Below are 17,516 nucleotides of genomic sequence, written 5' to 3'. Positions count from 1 at the left end.
GACTACTCTTCGATGTATATATTTTTTTTACAGTTTTCCATGTCACCAACTTTGTGATTGGCTTTCCTGTTAGCGGTTGGGTGGTGTGGCTGATTTTGACTGGGCCTGGGGTGGCTGCAGAGATCTTCACCCTCAACCTGAGCATGACTGAGATCCTCTACTGCATAGGTACCCCCCTTATGATTGTATACACTTACATCCCTAAGGAGGCTCTTGGAAAAGTGGCGGAATTCATGTGGGGCTTTATCTGGATTTGTCATCCCCTGTTCCAGTGCTGTATCTGTGTGGAGCGCTACCTGGCGGTGGTCCACCCTGTGGTCTTCTTAAAGTGCAGACCCCTTAGATACAGAGTGAGGTGTAGCAGTTTAGTCTGGTTTGTAGTTTTGGTTTCTTCTGTGGTCTTTGGAATCTTCTATCCTCATGTACCACACTATGGGTTCTTGGTCTTGTTCCTGATTCCCTTTTTGGTCATGTTGTTCTGCTGCCTCTCAATTCTCAGAGGTCTTAAAAAGTCTGGAACGGTGAAAGGGAGGGGGGAAATAACTTGAAGATGAAGGCCTCATGAAAAACGCATGTCAAATAAATACTTATTTCCCTCATTAAAATGCAAATCAATTTATAACATTTTTGACATGCGTTTTTCTGGATTTTGTTGTTGTTATTCTGTCTCTCACTGTTCAAATAAACCTACCATTAAAATTATAGACTGATAATTTCTTTGTCAGTGGGCAAACGTACAAAATCAGCAGGGGATCAAATACTTTTTTCCCTCACTGTATATCTCATTACTAGTGGTTGTCATCCTGTTTGATCAATCAAATAGGGTGGAATTAATTATTCCCGGTGTTTGCATCAACGTGGATGTGTTGTGTGGGTTGGTGCAGCCCCTCCTTTACCTCCACAGGGCTGGGAAACTGCCCTGTATTAGGAGTCCAAGAGATGATTGAGGTGGAAATGTACCCCCTCTCTCTCCATCTTTTTTCAGTCGCTAAAATCACAAATACACATATCTTCACTCACACGCACACACACCACAAGTGTTCAGGCTGTGGGTGGATTTGCTTAATAGACGTATCAATCCTCTCGGTCAGACAGATGTAAATCTGACACTCCTCATAGGAGAGACACTTTTCAACACCACAGGTCAGACCCAATTTGGGTTGTTAAAAGCTACAGTCTGGGATTTAAAAAACAAAACACTCCCCCTGACACAGGTATACAGCTGACAGTCCATGGCATCCACATAATAGTTTCAAACATAATTGGAAGAGCAATGTATAGCTCTATATTGGTTTGTTTATGAATAATAAAAAACATTTAGTGCTATGATAGGGTATGACAGTTGTGCTAAGCTAAAATGTAGCTATGTTATATTAGTCTTCTAGAATCAATGGGTAGGCCTATATGAATATTTTAAATGACTATTGAACAGATACCCAGACTGTAGCTTTAAAATCCAGATTTTAGGCTAGACTATGTTGTGCTTTGAATAGACCCCTTTCTGTGTTTACAAACATTGCCGCACGAGGGCGATGCGCGCAAGTTGGTGGCAGAACAAGGGGGAGTTCTTATAGAATGGCAGCAAAAAAATCCTCTATTTACATGTTGCTTATGAGTGCATTTCACACTACTTTGGGATTATAATTGGATTTTAAGGCTCGTATGAATGTCCTGCTTAATATAATGTTTGTGTCATCATCGCAAATCAACTGCATTATACTTAAAAAACACTTCAACCAGTAAAATGGCTCTTTGGCTAGCTTTTGCTACAGCCTATATCAATGAGCGTTAGCATTCTAGCTAACAACTGCTGCATCCAAAATAGTTATTTTGCAAAGATCACAACCAAATGTAATCTTAGTGACTGTTCAAGCAAGAATCAAAACATTGTAAGCGTATGAGAACCCCAAAAAGTGATTTTGTTTAGAAGTAAAAAAAACAACGTAAATCTAGGCTATGTTGAATGGACACAGATGGTGATGGCTTTCTTACTGCCGCCAAGAGTCGCGTGCATCTGTGCGTGACGTCAGTGTGTCATGTACTGGAAAATGGTCATAGTTTATTGTAGCTGTATAACTTGTGATTTATTTCAGTTAGCTAGTACAGTACACCCTGTTAAAGAGAACTCCTCACATATAGTAGCTAGGCCTATATTGTATTATGTACAGTACATTACCCAGGGCCCAAATAAGCTTACTGTATGATATTGAGTTTATAATGTGTTTTTGTTGCTAAAGAGTTTAATTATATTATAATGTGTGGATTGTGTTATACAAAAACAATGTCTTCTTTGCAATACAAATTAGGCCTAATTTTGTTTTCTACTATGAAGTACATTTGTGATGAGGTGAGAAAGAGAGACGTTACATGGATGCTGTTAGCTAACTATTTTTTAGCCATTAGCTCTCTAGTATCATTTTAGATAGCTAAAGCCAACCAGGCCATCTGATCTGGGATAGCTAGCTAACACTGTCATAACAAATAGTGGGTTAGCTAGCTGACTAACGTTAGCTAGCTCTGGCCATGGAATCAAGCTCCCTACAAATGAAGATTGTTCACAGGATTGTGAATATTGTTGTATATAACCAACCATTACATTTTATCAATACTTATAGCTATGTTATTTGACACTTACATGGCAGCCTCAATGACCTGATTGACCTCCCTTTATCTAAAAAATAAATAAATGACAGAACCTCCTCTTCACTTCAGTCTCAACTTTCGATGCCCTCAAGACATTCACTGACTGAAAATCATGACGTCACGAGATGAAATTGGAGGGGGGACTATGGATCTGTCTCCGTCCGTCCGTTCGTACGTTAGTCACACACGATATCTCAGACACCATCGGCCCGATTTTGACGAAACTTGGGTGAATGATGCGTCTTGCCATAGAGATCCGGCATTTATAAAATTACACTGATTTGCCCAAGGGGAGTGCTATAGTAATCAACTGAAATCTCAAACTTTGAACAAGCATATCTCCTGTCCCGTTTGAGCTTGAATTGTTGTCACTAATTGGCCCAAGGGGGGGGGGGGGGGGGGGGGCCTGCATCATTCATGGGGGACGACGTTTACGGTTGCCTTTCTCTGAACTTGTCATTAATAAATGTAATAATAAAAGGGTTTGCTACCAACAGAGTAAATAGTTTCAATGCATTGTATTGCATGTGTTTATGTATATTTTAAGAACATATTATTTATGATATTGCACATAATAAAACTGTATAAACAATGACAAAACTAAAACATTTTTACTTGTATTTTATCACAAAAAACAACAACAATACAAAACACATTTTTACAGTTACAATACTACAGGTAAATGTTGTCACGATGACTGTCATGCCTTCTTACAAAACCTGAAAAGGGGATACAGAAAGTTAAGTCAGACTTAATCAATATACATGAAAATGATTTGCACATATCATAAATGTAATATATAGGCATACGCACTAGGATAGAATAGATCTTACCAGGTGTAACAGTATCCCAGAAAAATGGCCAAAGCAAAGACTCCAATTGATCCTCCAGCGAAAAGCGATGAAACCTTCATTACGTAGGATATATCTACCAAACGAGAGAAAACATCATACATCATCGATACAACAATCTGATTAAACCACAACAGTGATTTAAATATGAGAAAAGGAACCCTTACCTCTGACTTTTGCCCAGATAACACAAGAGTGCTTGAAAGCCTAGAAAATAGTTCAAATGGCACATACAGAATGACTAATTATTAATGCAGGAGTTCTATAAGATCAACAATCAATATCAATAATAATTTGTTAAAGATGACCTTCAAAACGGTCCTTCCTTTTATATGAATAAACTCCACATATCATTTATTTCCAATGCATAGCAGTTAGTCTTACTCCTCCCCATTGACTGACAGCTCGTAATATGATGTAATAGTCTCTGCCGTTCTGTAAAGGAGCGTTGTAGAAGCCTCCATAGTAGCGTCCATCGCCCACAGTCAGGTTCATCTCTTTCCCTATATCCCTCAGATGGAGCTGGGCAGTGATGTACTGTCCATGGTGCTTTCTCTGACTGGAGAAGTCTGGGTTCTTAGGAGAGCTGCAGTCAAACACAAGAGTCCCCTCCAGTGGCAACACAAATACCTGGTAGAAACTGTAAACCCAGGAACAAAAGAGAAAAGGGTTTGTGTCGTAATAGCCAGACAAGGGTGGCAGACCTCACTTGGTAAATTTCAAGATACTAAATCAGCATTTAGTACGGGAGAGGGTTGGAGGTAAAATTATGAATTACCTAATTGAGTCCAGAGTGTTAGCTGATCTGCGTAGCCATAGAGTGGGCAATGGAGCCTCAACTTCTCTGTATAAAATCTCTGGGGCTTGAGGCACTATAAGATGAGAAGGCATTGACACATTTAATAACATTGGATATCATATCCAAGTCAAAGTCAATATTCTGCTCCATGTTTCTCATAATATCTTCAAATATTTAATCTTCAAATTGTCATGGTTAGTTGAGGTTGTTTGTAGTGTACCTTGTAGGCTGGTGTTTGTTGTGAGTGTGGAGGTGAACCTGGCAGACAGTGCAGTGATGCTGATGGTGTAGTTGGTAACAGGCAGCAGGTTCAGGCAGATCTCAGGGCGGTCTGAAGTGGAGCTGAGGAGCTTCTTCCTCTTGTCATGGAATGACCTTTGATAGGCCCTGAATCCCACAAATGCTACCTGTAACATACAGGTAGACAGATCAAATAATGATGGTCAAGGTGTATGCATAGGTGTATGCAGTTCAGAGAGCACTTTTTCTAATCAACAATATTATGATATTTTAAGGTCCTTGTTAAGGTAAACTTACTCTGTAATTCTCTGTGTCTTCTTCATACTTGTCTGCTTGCCAACGCAAACATTTTTCATTAAAGACAACCAAGTCACTGATGGCAGGCTTGATTTCTGGTAGGGACAAGAGATGAGAAACAATGTGTAAAAAAAAAAGAATCACTGATCAACACAAATTCCTTCCACATACTAAAAGGTTTTTCAACTGAACTATGGTTTACGGAGTTATAAATGCATACCTCTGCATCGCATTGTGGCAGCCTGCCACTTCCCAGTGATGTCACAAATAGAGGTATTTCTTCCTCTCCAGCTGTGGAATCCTTTCAGACAGCGATGGAACACAACACTTCTGTTCTGCCACACCACCTCTGTGTTGGCCAGAGAAGGGACTGGTCCACATTTAGCTGTCAAAACAAGGTGGAAGTCAGATCAATTGAATTATCCTAAGGAGCTCCTGTGATGATTACCATAAAAGATTAGATCACATTGCACAGTATATACAAATACTAGTCTTGATTATTTTGTTGCAACACACTCGTGATCATGATTAAACATGAATTTACAAACCATTCCCCAATACAACATTACCCCCTTCTGGTACAGAATAGTAAGTGCTGAAAGCACATCTACTACAACATCTCTCTCCATAGGTGGACACATTCATGAAAGACATACAACATCAATTTGAATGTGAGCACTTTGACACAATATAATGAGTTCACGGGAGTAACTGTTACAGTATGCCCACACAGACAATTGATCATGCAGCAGAATAGGGTTTGCTTCAGAATTATATATTGTTACCGTACCTTTGCATATTATTGAAACAATTCCCCACTGTCCTGATGATGAACAAGTTGAGAGACCATTTCCTCCCTCCTGGTAAAATCCATCCTTACATACATACTCAATCATACTGCCCAGGACAGTTGTATTGTCCCACAACATGTTAGTATGGGGAAGGATTACTGGAGCCCCACAGTTTAACTCTGCTCATAGAAATCAATTTAGGTTTGTTTGGTTAAACATAAAGAGACAAAAATACTACTGTACATGTTTAAGTTATTCAAGCAATATGACTCATACAGTACAATAATAGAGCAAATTTGCATTTGAATATAAATGAAAATACATGTCTTTGAAAGACCATCATTATATTGCTGGTAATATAAATGCACCTTCACATTGAAGTTCTATATCCTCCCAAAGCCCATTCTCTCCACACTCAGTATAACATCTCCCACTTGTGGTGTAATATCCTTCAACACATTGGTAATAAACCACACTACCAATCAATGATGTCCGGTCCTATAGCATCTTAGCATGGGATATAAACACTGGCTCCCCACAGTCAATCTCTATAATTTGAAATGAGGATAGTGGTTCTATAAGATTTGGTATCATACGTCATTGTTATTAATGTATCATGACCACACAGAAATCACTAATGTAATACCGTCACATAGAAAATATGTCTGTTCCCACTGTTCCTTGGCAGTGCATACTGATACATTTCCCTCTACCAAATTGTAATATCCAGAGTTACATTGATAAACCACCTCAGAGCCCATCCAGGTGCCCTAATCCCACAACATTACTGAGTGAGGGAGGGCAGGGGGAGAACTACAGTCAACCTCTACAGAGAGAATGGTTGAGATTACAGATTATTCACCAGGATATTTGTATAGGAAGTAGATTTGGCCTCTCTGATATGATTCATACATAAATTAGAGCAAATCTCAAAAGAGGTTTCACTAGAGAACATGTGACAAAGTCTTATTCATTACCTTTACATGACAACGTTGCCTTTGTCCAGTAACCGTCTCTAGTGCATTGGGAAATATTCCCTCCTCCCTCTCTATGAAATCCCTCTTTACAGTAAAACAGCACAGTGCTGCCAGGGATTGTGCTGCCATTCCACACCTGTCCAGTGTGGGTCAGTATAGGGGGATCACCACACATTATCTCTACAAAGAGAAAGCATTACAACGGTGTGCAATTTCTGCACATGTCCATCAGGCAGACATTCATATTTTACATTTTGGACACACAATATTGTTCCATGGTATGGTCAACATGGCCTAGGAGGTATTTGTTAAAGCACTTGGTTAATTCAGTTATGGGTTAATTATGGATAACTTGTAATGTATTGATTGCAGGTGGTAATGTTGAGAGGGAAGATTTATTTTACCTTCACATATAAAAAATGTCTGGTCCCACTGTCCATTGGCAGTGCATACTGAGACATTTCCCTTTCCCACATTGTAATATCCAGAGTTACACTGATAAACCACCTCAGAGCCTATCCTGGTGGTCTGATCCCACAACATTACTGAGTGAGGGAGGACAGGGGGAGAACCACAGTCAACCTCTACAGAAAGAATGAGAGAATGGTTTGAGATAACAGATTATTAACCAGGATATTTGTATAGGAAGTAGATTTGGCCTCTCTGATATGATTCCTACATGACATATAGATTACAGCACATCTCAAAAGAGGTTTCACAAGAGAATATGTGACAAAGTATTGTGTGGCAAAACGGTTACCTTTACATGACAACGTTGCCTTTGTCCAGTAACCGTCTCTAGTGCATTGGGAAATATTCCCTCCTCCCTCTCTATGAAATCCCTCTTTACAGTAAAACAGCACAGTGCTGCCAGGGATTGTGCTGCCATTCCACACCTGTCCAGTGTGGGGCAGTGTAGGGGGATCACCACACATTATCTCTACAAAGAGAAAGCATTAAAACAGTGTGCAATTTCTGCACATTTCCATCAGGCAGACATTAATATCTTACATTTTGAACACACAATATTGTTCCATGGTATGGTCAACATGGCCTAGGAGGTATTTGTTAAAGCACTTGGTTAATTCAGTTATGGGTTAATTATGGATAACTTGTAAGGTATTGATTGCAGGTGGTAATGTTGAGAGGGAAGATTTATTTTACCTTCACATATAAAAAATGTCTGGTCCCACTGTCCATTGGCAGTGCATACTGAGACATTTCCCTTTCCCACATTGTAATATCCAGAGTTACACTGATAAACCACCTCAGAGCCTATCCTGGTGGTCTGATCCCACAACATTACTGAGTGAGGGAGGACAGGGGGAGAACCACAGTCAACCTCTACAGAGAGAATGAGAGAATGGTTTGAGATAACAGATTATTGACCAGGATATTTGTATAGGACGTAGATTTGGCCTCTCTGATATGATTCCTACATGACATATAGATTACAGCACATCTCAAAAGAGGTTTCACAAGAGAATACAGTGAGGGAAAAAAGTATTTGATCCCCTGCTGATTTTGTACGTTTGCCCACTTACAAAGACATGATCAGTCTATAATTTTAATGGTAGGTTTATTTGAACAGTGAGAGACAGAATAACAACAAAAAATCCAGAAAAATGCATGTCAAAAATGTTATGAATTGATTTGCATTTTAATGAGGGAAATAAGTATTTGACCCCTCTGCAAAACATGACTTAGTACTTGGTGGCAAAACCCTTGTTGGCAATCACAGAGGTCAGACGTTTCTTGTAGTTAGCTACCAGGTTTGCACACATCTCAGTAGGGATTTTGTCCCACTCCTCTTTGCAGATCTTCTCCAAGTCATTAAGGTTTCGAGGCTGACGTTTGGCAACTCGAACCTTCAGCTCCCTCCACAGATTTTCTATGGGATTAAGGTCTGGAGACTGGCTAGGCCACTCCAGGACCTTAATGTGCCTCTTCTTGAGCCACTCCTTTGTTGCCTTGGCCGTGTGTTTTGGGTCATTGTCATGCTGGAATACCCATCCACGACCCATTTTCAATGCCCTGGTTGAGGAAAAGAGGTTCTCACCCAAGATTTGATGGTACATGGCCCCATCCATCGTCCCTTTAATGCGGTGAATTTGTCCTGTCCCCTTAGCAGAAAAACACCCCCAAAGCATAATGTTTCCACCTCCATGTTTGACGGTGGGGATGGTGTTCTTGGGGTCATAGGCAGCATTCCTCCTCCTCCAAACACGGCGAGTTGAGTTAATGCCAAAGAGCTCAATTTTGGTCTCATCTGACCACAACACTTTCACCCAGTTCTCCTCTGAATCATTCAGATGTTCATTGGCAAACTTCAGACGGGCCTGTATATGTGCTTTCTTGAGCAGGGGGACCTTGCGTGCACTGCAGGATTTCAGTCCTTCACGGCATAGTGTGTTACCAATTGTTTTCTTGGTGACTATGGTCCCAGCTGCCTTGAAATCATTAACAAGATCCTCCTGTGTAGTTCTGGGCTGATTCCTCACCGTTCTCATGATCATTGCAACTCCACAAGGTGAGATCTTGCATGGAGCCCCAGGCCGAGGGATATTGACAGTTATTTTGTGTTTCTTCCATTTGCGAATAATCGCACCAACTGTTGTCACCTTCTCACCAAGCTGCTTGGCGATGGTGTTGTAGCCCATTCCAACCTTGTGTAGGTCTACAATCTTGTCCCTGACATCCTTGGAGAGCTCTTTGGTCTTGGCCATGGTGGAGAGTTTGGAATCTGATTGATTGCTTCTGTGGACAGGTGTCTTTTATACAGGTAACAAGCTGAGATTAGGAGCACTCCCTTTAAGAGTGTGCTCCTAATCTCAGCTCGTTACCTGTATAAAAGACACCTGGGAGCCAGAAATCTTTCTGATTGAGAGGGGGTCAAATACTTATTTCCCTCATTAAAATGCAAATCAATTCATAACATTTTTTACATGCATTTTTCTGGATTTTTTTGTTGTTATTCTGTCTCTCACTGTTCAAATAAACCTACCATTAAAATTATAGACTGATCATTTATTTGTCAGTGGGCAAACGTAAAAAATCAGCAGGGGATCAAATACTTTTTTCCCTCACTGTATGTGACAAAATATTATGTGGCAAAACGGTTACCTTTACATGACAACGTTGCCTTTGTCCAGTAACCGTCTCTAGTGCATTGGGAAATATTCCCTCCTCCCTCTCTATGAAATCCCTCTTTACAGTAAAACAGCACAGTGCTGCCAGGGATTGTGCTGCCATTCCACACCTGTCCAGTGTGGGGCAGTGTAGGGGGATCACCACACATTATCTCTACAAAGAGAAAGCATTAAAACAGTGTGCAATTTCTGCACATTTCCATCAGGCAGACATTAATGTCTTACATTTTGGACACACAATATTGTTCCATGGTATGGTCAACATGGCCTAGGAGGTATTTGTTAAAGCACTTGGTTAATTCAGTTATGGGTTAATTATGGATAACTTGTAAGGTATTGATTGCAGGTGGTAATGTTGAGAGGGAAGATTTATTTTACCTTCACATATAAAAAATGTCTGGTCCCACTGTCCATTGGCAGTGCATACTGAGACATTTCCATTTCCCACATTGTAATATCCAGAGTTACACTGATAAACCACCACAGAGCCTATCCTGGTGGTCTGATCCCACAACATTACTGAGTGAGGGAGGACAGGGGGAGAACCACAGTCAACCTCTACAGAGAGAATGAGAGAATGGTTTGAGATAACAGATTATTGACCAGGATATTTGTATAGGAAGTAGATTTGGCCTCTCTGATATGATTCCTACATGACATATAGATAACAGCACATCTCAAAAGAGGTTTCACAAGAGAATATGTGACAAAGTATTATGTGGCAAAACGGTTACCTTTACATGACAACGTTGCCTTTGTCCAGTAACCGTCTCTAGTGCATTGGGAAATATTCCCTCCTTCCTCTCTATGAAATCCCTCTTTACAGTAAAACAGCACGGTGCTGCCAGGGATTGTGCTGCCATTCCACACCTGTCCAGTGTGGGGCAGTATAGGGGGATCACCACACATTATCTCTACAAAGAGAAAGCATTAAAACAGTGTGCAATTTCTGCACATTTCCATCAGGCAGACATTAATATCTTACATTTTGAACACACAATATTGTTCCATGGTATGGTCAACATGGCCTAGGAGGTATTTGTTAAAGCACTTGGTTAATTCAGTTATGGGTTAATTATGGATAACTTGTAAGGTATTGATTGCAGGTGGTAATGTTGAGAGGGAAGATTTATTTTACCTTCACATATAAAAAATGTCTGGTCCCACTGTCCATTGGCAGTGCATACTGAGACATTTCCCTTTCCCACATTGTAATATCCAGAGTTACACTGATAAACCACCACAGAGCCTATCCTGGTGGTCTGATCCCACAACATTACTGAGTGAGGGAGGACAGGGGGAGAACCACAGTCAACCTCTACAGAGAGAATGGTTGAGATTACAGATTATTCACCAGGATATTTGTATAGGAAGTAAATTTGGCCTCTCTGATATGATTCATACATAAATTAGAGCAAATCCCAAAGGAGGTTTCACTAGAGAATATGTGACAAAGTCTTATACATTACCTTTACATGAAAATGTTGCCTTTGTCCAGTAACCGTCTCTAGTGCATTGGGAAATATTCCCTCCTCCCTCTCTATGAAATCCCTCTTTACAGTAAAAGAGCACAGTGCTGCCAGGGATTGTGCTGCCATTCCACACCTGTCCAGTGTGGGGCAGTATAGGGGGATCACCACACGTTATCTCTATAAAGAGAAAGCATTACAACAGTGTGCAATTTCCATCAGGAAAACATTAATGTCTGACATTTTAGACACACAATATAATTCCATGGTATGGTCAACATGGCCTAGGAGGTATTTGTTAAAGCACTTGGTTAATTCAGTTATGGGTTAGTTATAGATAACTTGTAAGGTAGTGATTGCAGATGGTGATTTATTATACCTTCACATAGCAAAGCTGACTTGTCCCACTGTCCATTAGCAGTGCATACTGATACATTTCCCTCTCCCACATTGTAAAACATTGAACCGCTGTAGTTTACAACAATTGTAAATTCTAAAGTGGAAATTGGGAGAGTTATATTTGAGTGTTTCAGTGAAACGTAAGTGAGGGAGGCCCCTCATTTCATTCCGATCTCCTTTGCATTATTGTAGCCTTTTTCTGTAGCCTGTCAACTATGTGTCTGTCTATCCCTGTTCTCTCCTCTCTGCACAGGCCATACAAACACTTCACACCGCGTGGCTGCTGCCACTCTAATCTGGTGGAGTTCCAGGTCTCCGGCAGCCTCTGGAACTGCCGTTCTGCGGCCAACAAGGCAGAGTTCATTTTAGCCTATGCTACCCTCCAGTCCCTCAACTTCTTGGCGCTGACGGAAACATGGATTACCACAGAAAACACTGCTACTCCTACTGCTCTTTCCTCGTCTGACCATGTGTTCTCGCATACCCAGAGAGCATCTGGTCAGCGCGGCGGTGGCACAAGAATCCTCATCTCTCCCAAGTTGACATTCTCTCTTTTTCCCCTGACCCATCTGTCTATCTCCTCATTTGAATTCCATGCTGTCACAGTCACTAGCCCATTCAAGCTTAACATCCTTGTCATTTATCGCCCTGCAGGTTCCCTTGGAGAGTTCATCAATGAGCTTGATACCTTGATAAGTTCCTTTCCTGACGATGGCTCACCCCTCACAGTTCTGGGTGACTTTAACCTCCCTACGTCTGCCTTTGACTCATTTCTCTCTGCCTCCTTCTTTCCACTCCTTTCCTCTTTTGACCTCACCCTCTCACCTTGCCCCCCTACTCACAAGGCAGGCAATACGCTTGACCTCATCTTTACTAGATGCTGTTCTTCTACTAATCTCACTGCAACTCCCCTCCAAGTATCCGACCACTACTTTGTATCCTTTTCTCTCACGCTCTCCTCCAACACTACTCACTCTGCCCCTACTCAGATGGTAATGTGCCGTCGCAACCTTCGCTCTCTCTCTCCCGCTACTCTCTCCTCTTCCATCCTATCATCTCTTCCCTCTGCCAAATCCTTCTCCCTCCAATCTCCTGATTCTGCCTCCTCAACCCTCCTCTCCTCCCTTTCTGCATCTTTTGACTCTCAATGTCCCCTATCCTCCCGGCCGGCTCGGTCCTCCCCTCCTGCTCCGTGGCTTGACGATTCATTGCGAGCTCACAGAAGAGGGCTCCGGGCAGCCGAGCGGAAATGGAGGAAAACTAGACTCCCTGCGGACCTGTCATCTTTTCACTCCCTCCTCTCTACTTTTTCTTCCTCTGTTTCTGCTGATAAAGCCACTTTCTACCACTCTAAATTTCAAGCCTCTGCCTCTAACCCTAGGAAGCTCTTTGCCATCTTCTCCTCCCTGCTGAATCCTCCTCCTCCTCCCCCTCCCTCCTCCCTCTCTGTGGATGACTTCGTCAATATTTTGAAAAGAAGGTTGACGACATCCGATCCTCATTTATTAAGTCAAATGACACTGCTGGTCCTGCTCACACTGCCCTACCCTATGCTTTGACTTCTTTCTCCCCTCTCTCTCCAGACCATTTCCGGAGACCTTCTCTCTTACATCACCTCGCTCATCAACTCATCCTTGACCGCTGGCCATGTCCCTTCCGTCTTCAAGAGAGCGAGAGTTGCACCCCTTCTCAAAAAACCTACACTCGATCCCTCCGATGTCAACAACTACAGACCAGTATCCCTTCTTTCTTTTCTCTCCAAAACTCTTGAGCGTGCCGTCTCTAGCCAACTCTCCTGCTATCTCTCTCAGAATTACCTTCTTGATCCAAACCAGTCAGGTTTCAAGACTGGTCATTCAACTGAGACTGCTCTTCTCTGTGTCACGGAGGCTCTCCGCACTGCTAAAGCTAACTCTCTCTCCTCTGCTCTTATCCTTCTAGACCTATCCGCTGCCTTTGATACTGTGAACCATCAGATCCTCCTCTCCACCCTCTCCGAGTTGGGCATCTCCGTCGCTGCTCACTCTTGGATTGCGTCCTACCTGACAGGTCGCTCCTACCAGGTGGCGTGGCGAGAATCTGTCTCCGCACCACGTGCTCTCACCACTGATGTCCCCAAGGGCTCAGTTCTAGGTCCTCTCCTATTCTCTCTATACACCAAGTCACTTGGCTCTGTCATATCCTCACATGGTCTCTCCTATCATTGCTACGCAGACGACACACAATTAATTTTCTCCTTTCCCCCTTCTGATAACCAGGTGGCGAATCGCATCTCTGCATGTTTGGCAGACATATCAGTGTGGATGTCGGATCACCACCTCAAGCTGAACCTCGGCAAGACGGAGCTGCTCTTCCTCCTGGGGAAGGACTGCCCGCTCCATGATCTCGCCATCACGGTTGACAACTCCATTGTGTCCTCCTCCCAGAGTGCAAAGAACCTTGGCGTGACCCTGGACAACACCCTGTCGTTCTCCGCTAACATCAAAGCGGTGACCCGATCCTGCAGGTTCATGCTCTACAACATTCGCAGAGTACCCTACCTTACACAGAAAGCGGCACAGGTCGTAATCCAGGCACTTGTCATCTCCCGTCTGGATTACTGCAACTCTCTGTTGGCTGGGCTCCCTTCCTGTGCCATTAAACCCCTTCAACTTATCCAGAACGCTGCAGCCCGTCTGGTGTTCAATCTTCCCAAGTTCTCTCATGTCACCCCGCTCCTCTGCACACTCCACTGGCTTCCAGTTGAGGCTCGCATCTACTACAAGACCATGGTGCTTGCCTACGGAGCTGTGAGGGGAACGGCACCTCCTTACCTTCAGGCTCTGATCAGACCCTACACCCAAACGAGGGCACTACATTCATCCACCTCTGGCCTGCTAGCTCCCCTACCTCTACGGAAGCACAGTTCCCGCTCAGCCCAGTCAAAGCTATTCGCTGCTCCGGCACCCCAATGGTGGAACAAGCTCCCCCACGACGCCAGGACAGCGGAGTCACTGACCACCTTCCGGAGACACTTGAAACCCTATCTCTTTAAGGAATACCTGGAATAGTATAAAGTAATCCTTCTTCCCCCACCCCCCATAAAAAAAAAGGTGATTGTCCCACTGGCTATCATAAGTTGAATGCACCAATTTATAAGTCGCTCTGGATAAGAGCGTCTGCTAAATGATGTAAATGTAAATGTAATATCCAGAGTTACACTGATAAACCACCCCAGAGCCCATCCTGGTGCTCTGATTCCACAACATTACTGAGTGAGGGAGGGCAAGGGGCAAGCCACAGTCAACCTCTGGGAGGCAAAGCAATGACATTGACCAGTAACCATTCCTAGATGCAGTTCATGATTTAAAAAAATCTCTACAAACAAAACACTCATCCATCCACATGTCAAATACATGAATTAATGCAAAAGTTCACCAAAAAACATTTACCTTCACAAATAAGACTTGGGCCCTTCCACACACTTTCTGCCCCACAAACGGAGGAGTTCTCTCCGCTTTTCCAGAAGAATCCCTCAGAGCAGCCAAATTTAGCTACGCTGCCGTAACGTGTTCCTGTGGCTGACAGCTGGACTGCATTCAGAGCCGAGGGAGGCTGTCCACAATCAATGGCTACACATGGAGAAAAGGACAACACTACAGATACCATACTTTTTGATAACACTACTAGCATTATGCTAATGTTCTATAAATAATGTCATTATATCCAGTGGCTGCAGTATAGTATAGGGCAGGCAAAGAGATTCTGAAACATGTATTTTTGAAGCATACAGCTCTTTGATTATTATCCATTCTCTTAAAATAGTATCTATAATTTAACTGAAAAGTCTTACAATACTGAGCCCTAGTAGTTTGTGTTATTTACCTTTGCACAAGGCCTTGTCCTGGTGTGGGTGGAAGGGCTCTGCTCCATTGTGAACCTGGTATCCGACTTGGCAGAGGCAGTTAAAATCCCCCTGCATGTTCCTGCACTGACCCCCCTCACCACAGATCCCTTGGACCCTACACTCATCAATGTCTAGATAGAACCAACAAGAATGTTGTGTTAGTATTATTAAGTTAATGTGGTTGGGATGTAATGTACCCAGTTATTAGGCACCAACATCTGGGGAGTGGTATCTGTAATTCTTTCATTCATTCACTCATTCAAAATTGGCATCAAGTTTGTATCTATAAAGCTTAAGAAGACTCACCAATTGTATAATTTTATGTTGCCCTTCTTTTCATAATGTTCCAAAGCTGCTGAAGTATTCAGCATCACTAATCGCTATAACTTACCCTGACAGCGGGTTCCATCATTGGGGATGAAGATGGCCATATTGTTGGAAGGGCTGTATCCTGCCAGGCAGGTGCAGTAGTAGCTTCCATAGGTATTATGGCAGGCAGTGTGCTGCCCACAGATCTTATTGGCTCCTATCTGACACTCATCTTTGTCTGTAAGAGAGAAGAATAGTGGTAAATAATAGAATAATCAATAAATACTAGTATAATTTCAATAGAACTGATACCCATTAGCTAAAAGATAAGTAATTATTTTATCTTGAGTTTATACCTGGAGATACACACCTTGACAGTAAGTTCTTCCATTACCAACAAAGCCATACATGCAGTTACAGGCTTTGCCGGCACCATCCACCTTCTTCTCACAGGTGGCGTTAGGGTGACAGGTGGTACACACATCCAACGTTTGACCAGTCACTCGCATTTCTAAGATAAAGAAAATATACACTATTAAGAGAAGTCTTTGTTTGTTGAAACAGTCACCCATAAATGTTATTTATTGAAATAGATGATCTATGTAGTACAAGAACTTCACTATTATGATTTACAAAGACTCTGTCAATATTCATTTGAATATATTACCAATATGATGGATTTGTTTTGATCCACTCACCTGTAATGGCATGAATAAGAAAGGCCAAGATCACAAGTGCTGTTCTCCAATACATCCTCTCAAAGTATGTCCCTCTCCCTCTCTTAGACATTGCAAAGCGCATCCTTTTTATCCACATCTTTATTTATTTCCGTCTTGGTGCTGAGCGGATTTGATAACCAGGATTGAGAGAAGGGTATAAGAGTTAGTTGAGGTCACAATGAAATCCAACCGCCGCTCTCTCTTCTCAATGGTGATGTTGGCACTAGTGGTTTGGAGACATGTCTGTCATCATCAGCATTTTGACACATTCAGTTATACTTCACATATGTGATAATGTACTCTACGCTTTGGGAGACATCTGAAACACATTTTCAAATTGAACAGTCATGCTGTGTATGCTGATAAGAGCTATATTTGGCTCAGCAAACCTGCCTGGGGTTCATCATGAACATAACATTATGAATTAAAGAAGTCAAAACGAGGTAAATAAACAGTTTAGATGATAACCATGGATATAAGAATGACATTAACAATTGGTGATATACAATTCATAAAAGTAAATTAATCTTCAAAGAGTAGGCCGGCCTACTTGTTTATACATCCTACCTTTTCCTGAATCGATTTTATCCAGTGTTTGTGAGACCCATCATAACTACAATCCACGCTAGGGGCTCTGTCACATGAATTAAATGAAAACCCTGCTATGAAAATGCACAAAAAAAGGTGTGAAATTGCACCAATGGTGTCAACACAGTGAGAACACCCATCCACCATTGAGCTGTTTACAGTTGGTTCTTGCGTAGCGAGTTAATCTAGTATAATGTGGAAGGGGAAGATAAATCCATCATGCTGCTATCGCCCAGCCCACCAGGACTCAGAGGGGGTCTCCCTCTATCACACCCGCAGTGAGCCCCCACCTCACACTGCGCCTGCTGGAGAGGCCTGATTAAGCACCAGCCTGTCCCTCAAAACCACCAGATCCTCTCTAACACGCTACACTAGGGTCTCTCCACCAGCAGCATATAT

At 42.3% G+C, this 17,516-nt stretch overlaps 2 protein-coding genes across 5 annotated transcripts in view; both read right to left on the bottom strand.

Annotated features, from left to right (window-relative positions):
• shoc1 (shortage in chiasmata 1) overlaps window positions 1-145 on the bottom strand; it is a gene marked incomplete at both ends in the record, with an annotated part of 41,076 nt that extends 40,931 nt beyond the window's left edge. Inside the window, 1 exon segment of the mRNA XM_084176188.1 lies at window positions 51-145. Within this exon segment, the coding sequence (XP_084032314.1) occupies window positions 51-145 (95 nt within the window).
• Window positions 146-3,238: 3,093 nt separating this feature from the next.
• On the bottom strand, window positions 3,239-17,249 carry susd1 (sushi domain containing 1). 4 transcript variants are annotated; one of them, XM_084177434.1, is made up of 15 exons: window positions 17,097-17,249; window positions 16,509-16,752; window positions 16,181-16,321; window positions 15,893-16,048; window positions 15,480-15,632; window positions 15,047-15,226; window positions 11,217-11,396; window positions 5,051-5,215; window positions 4,831-4,925; window positions 4,514-4,700; window positions 4,273-4,366; window positions 3,879-4,134; window positions 3,662-3,701; window positions 3,477-3,570; window positions 3,239-3,362 (listed from the first exon to the last, which is right to left on the bottom strand). In XM_084177434.1, the coding sequence occupies exons 2-15, from the start codon at window positions 16,624-16,626 to the stop codon at window positions 3,344-3,346; spliced, it is 1,878 nt and encodes a 625-aa protein (XP_084033560.1). In that variant the 5' UTR covers window positions 16,627-16,752; window positions 17,097-17,249; the 3' UTR covers window positions 3,239-3,343. The 4 variants fall into 4 exon arrangements, with proteins under 4 accessions (XP_084033560.1, XP_084033561.1, XP_084033562.1 ...); XM_084177435.1 differs by having other exon boundaries at window positions 16,509-16,649; XM_084177436.1 differs by lacking the exon at window positions 17,097-17,249 and having other exon boundaries at window positions 3,897-4,134; window positions 16,509-16,770.
• Window positions 17,250-17,516: the final 267 nt, after the last annotated feature.

Source organism: Coregonus lavaretus (genome assembly GCF_964263955.1).
Source record: "Coregonus lavaretus genome assembly, chromosome: 14".
In the NCBI taxonomy this organism is placed as follows: Eukaryota; Metazoa; Chordata; class Actinopteri; order Salmoniformes; family Salmonidae; genus Coregonus; species Coregonus lavaretus.
The sequence above is the reverse complement of the archived record's forward strand: the minus strand, read 5'-3'. Positions and strand labels throughout refer to the sequence as shown.

Excerpts from the sequence above, each read along its gene's own strand:
- susd1 (XM_084177434.1), bottom strand. The coding sequence starts at position 16,626 with ATGTGGATAAAAAGGATGCGCTTTGCAATGTCTAAGAGAGGGAGAGGG. Across the intron at positions 16,049-16,180 it reads TGGAAGAACTTACTGTCAAG|ACAAAGATGAGTGTCAGATA; the intron begins GTGTGTATCTCC and ends TCTCTCTTACAG. Across the intron at positions 15,227-15,479 it reads GGACAAGGCCTTGTGCAAAG|CCATTGATTGTGGACAGCCT; the intron begins GTAAATAACACA and ends CTCCATGTGTAG.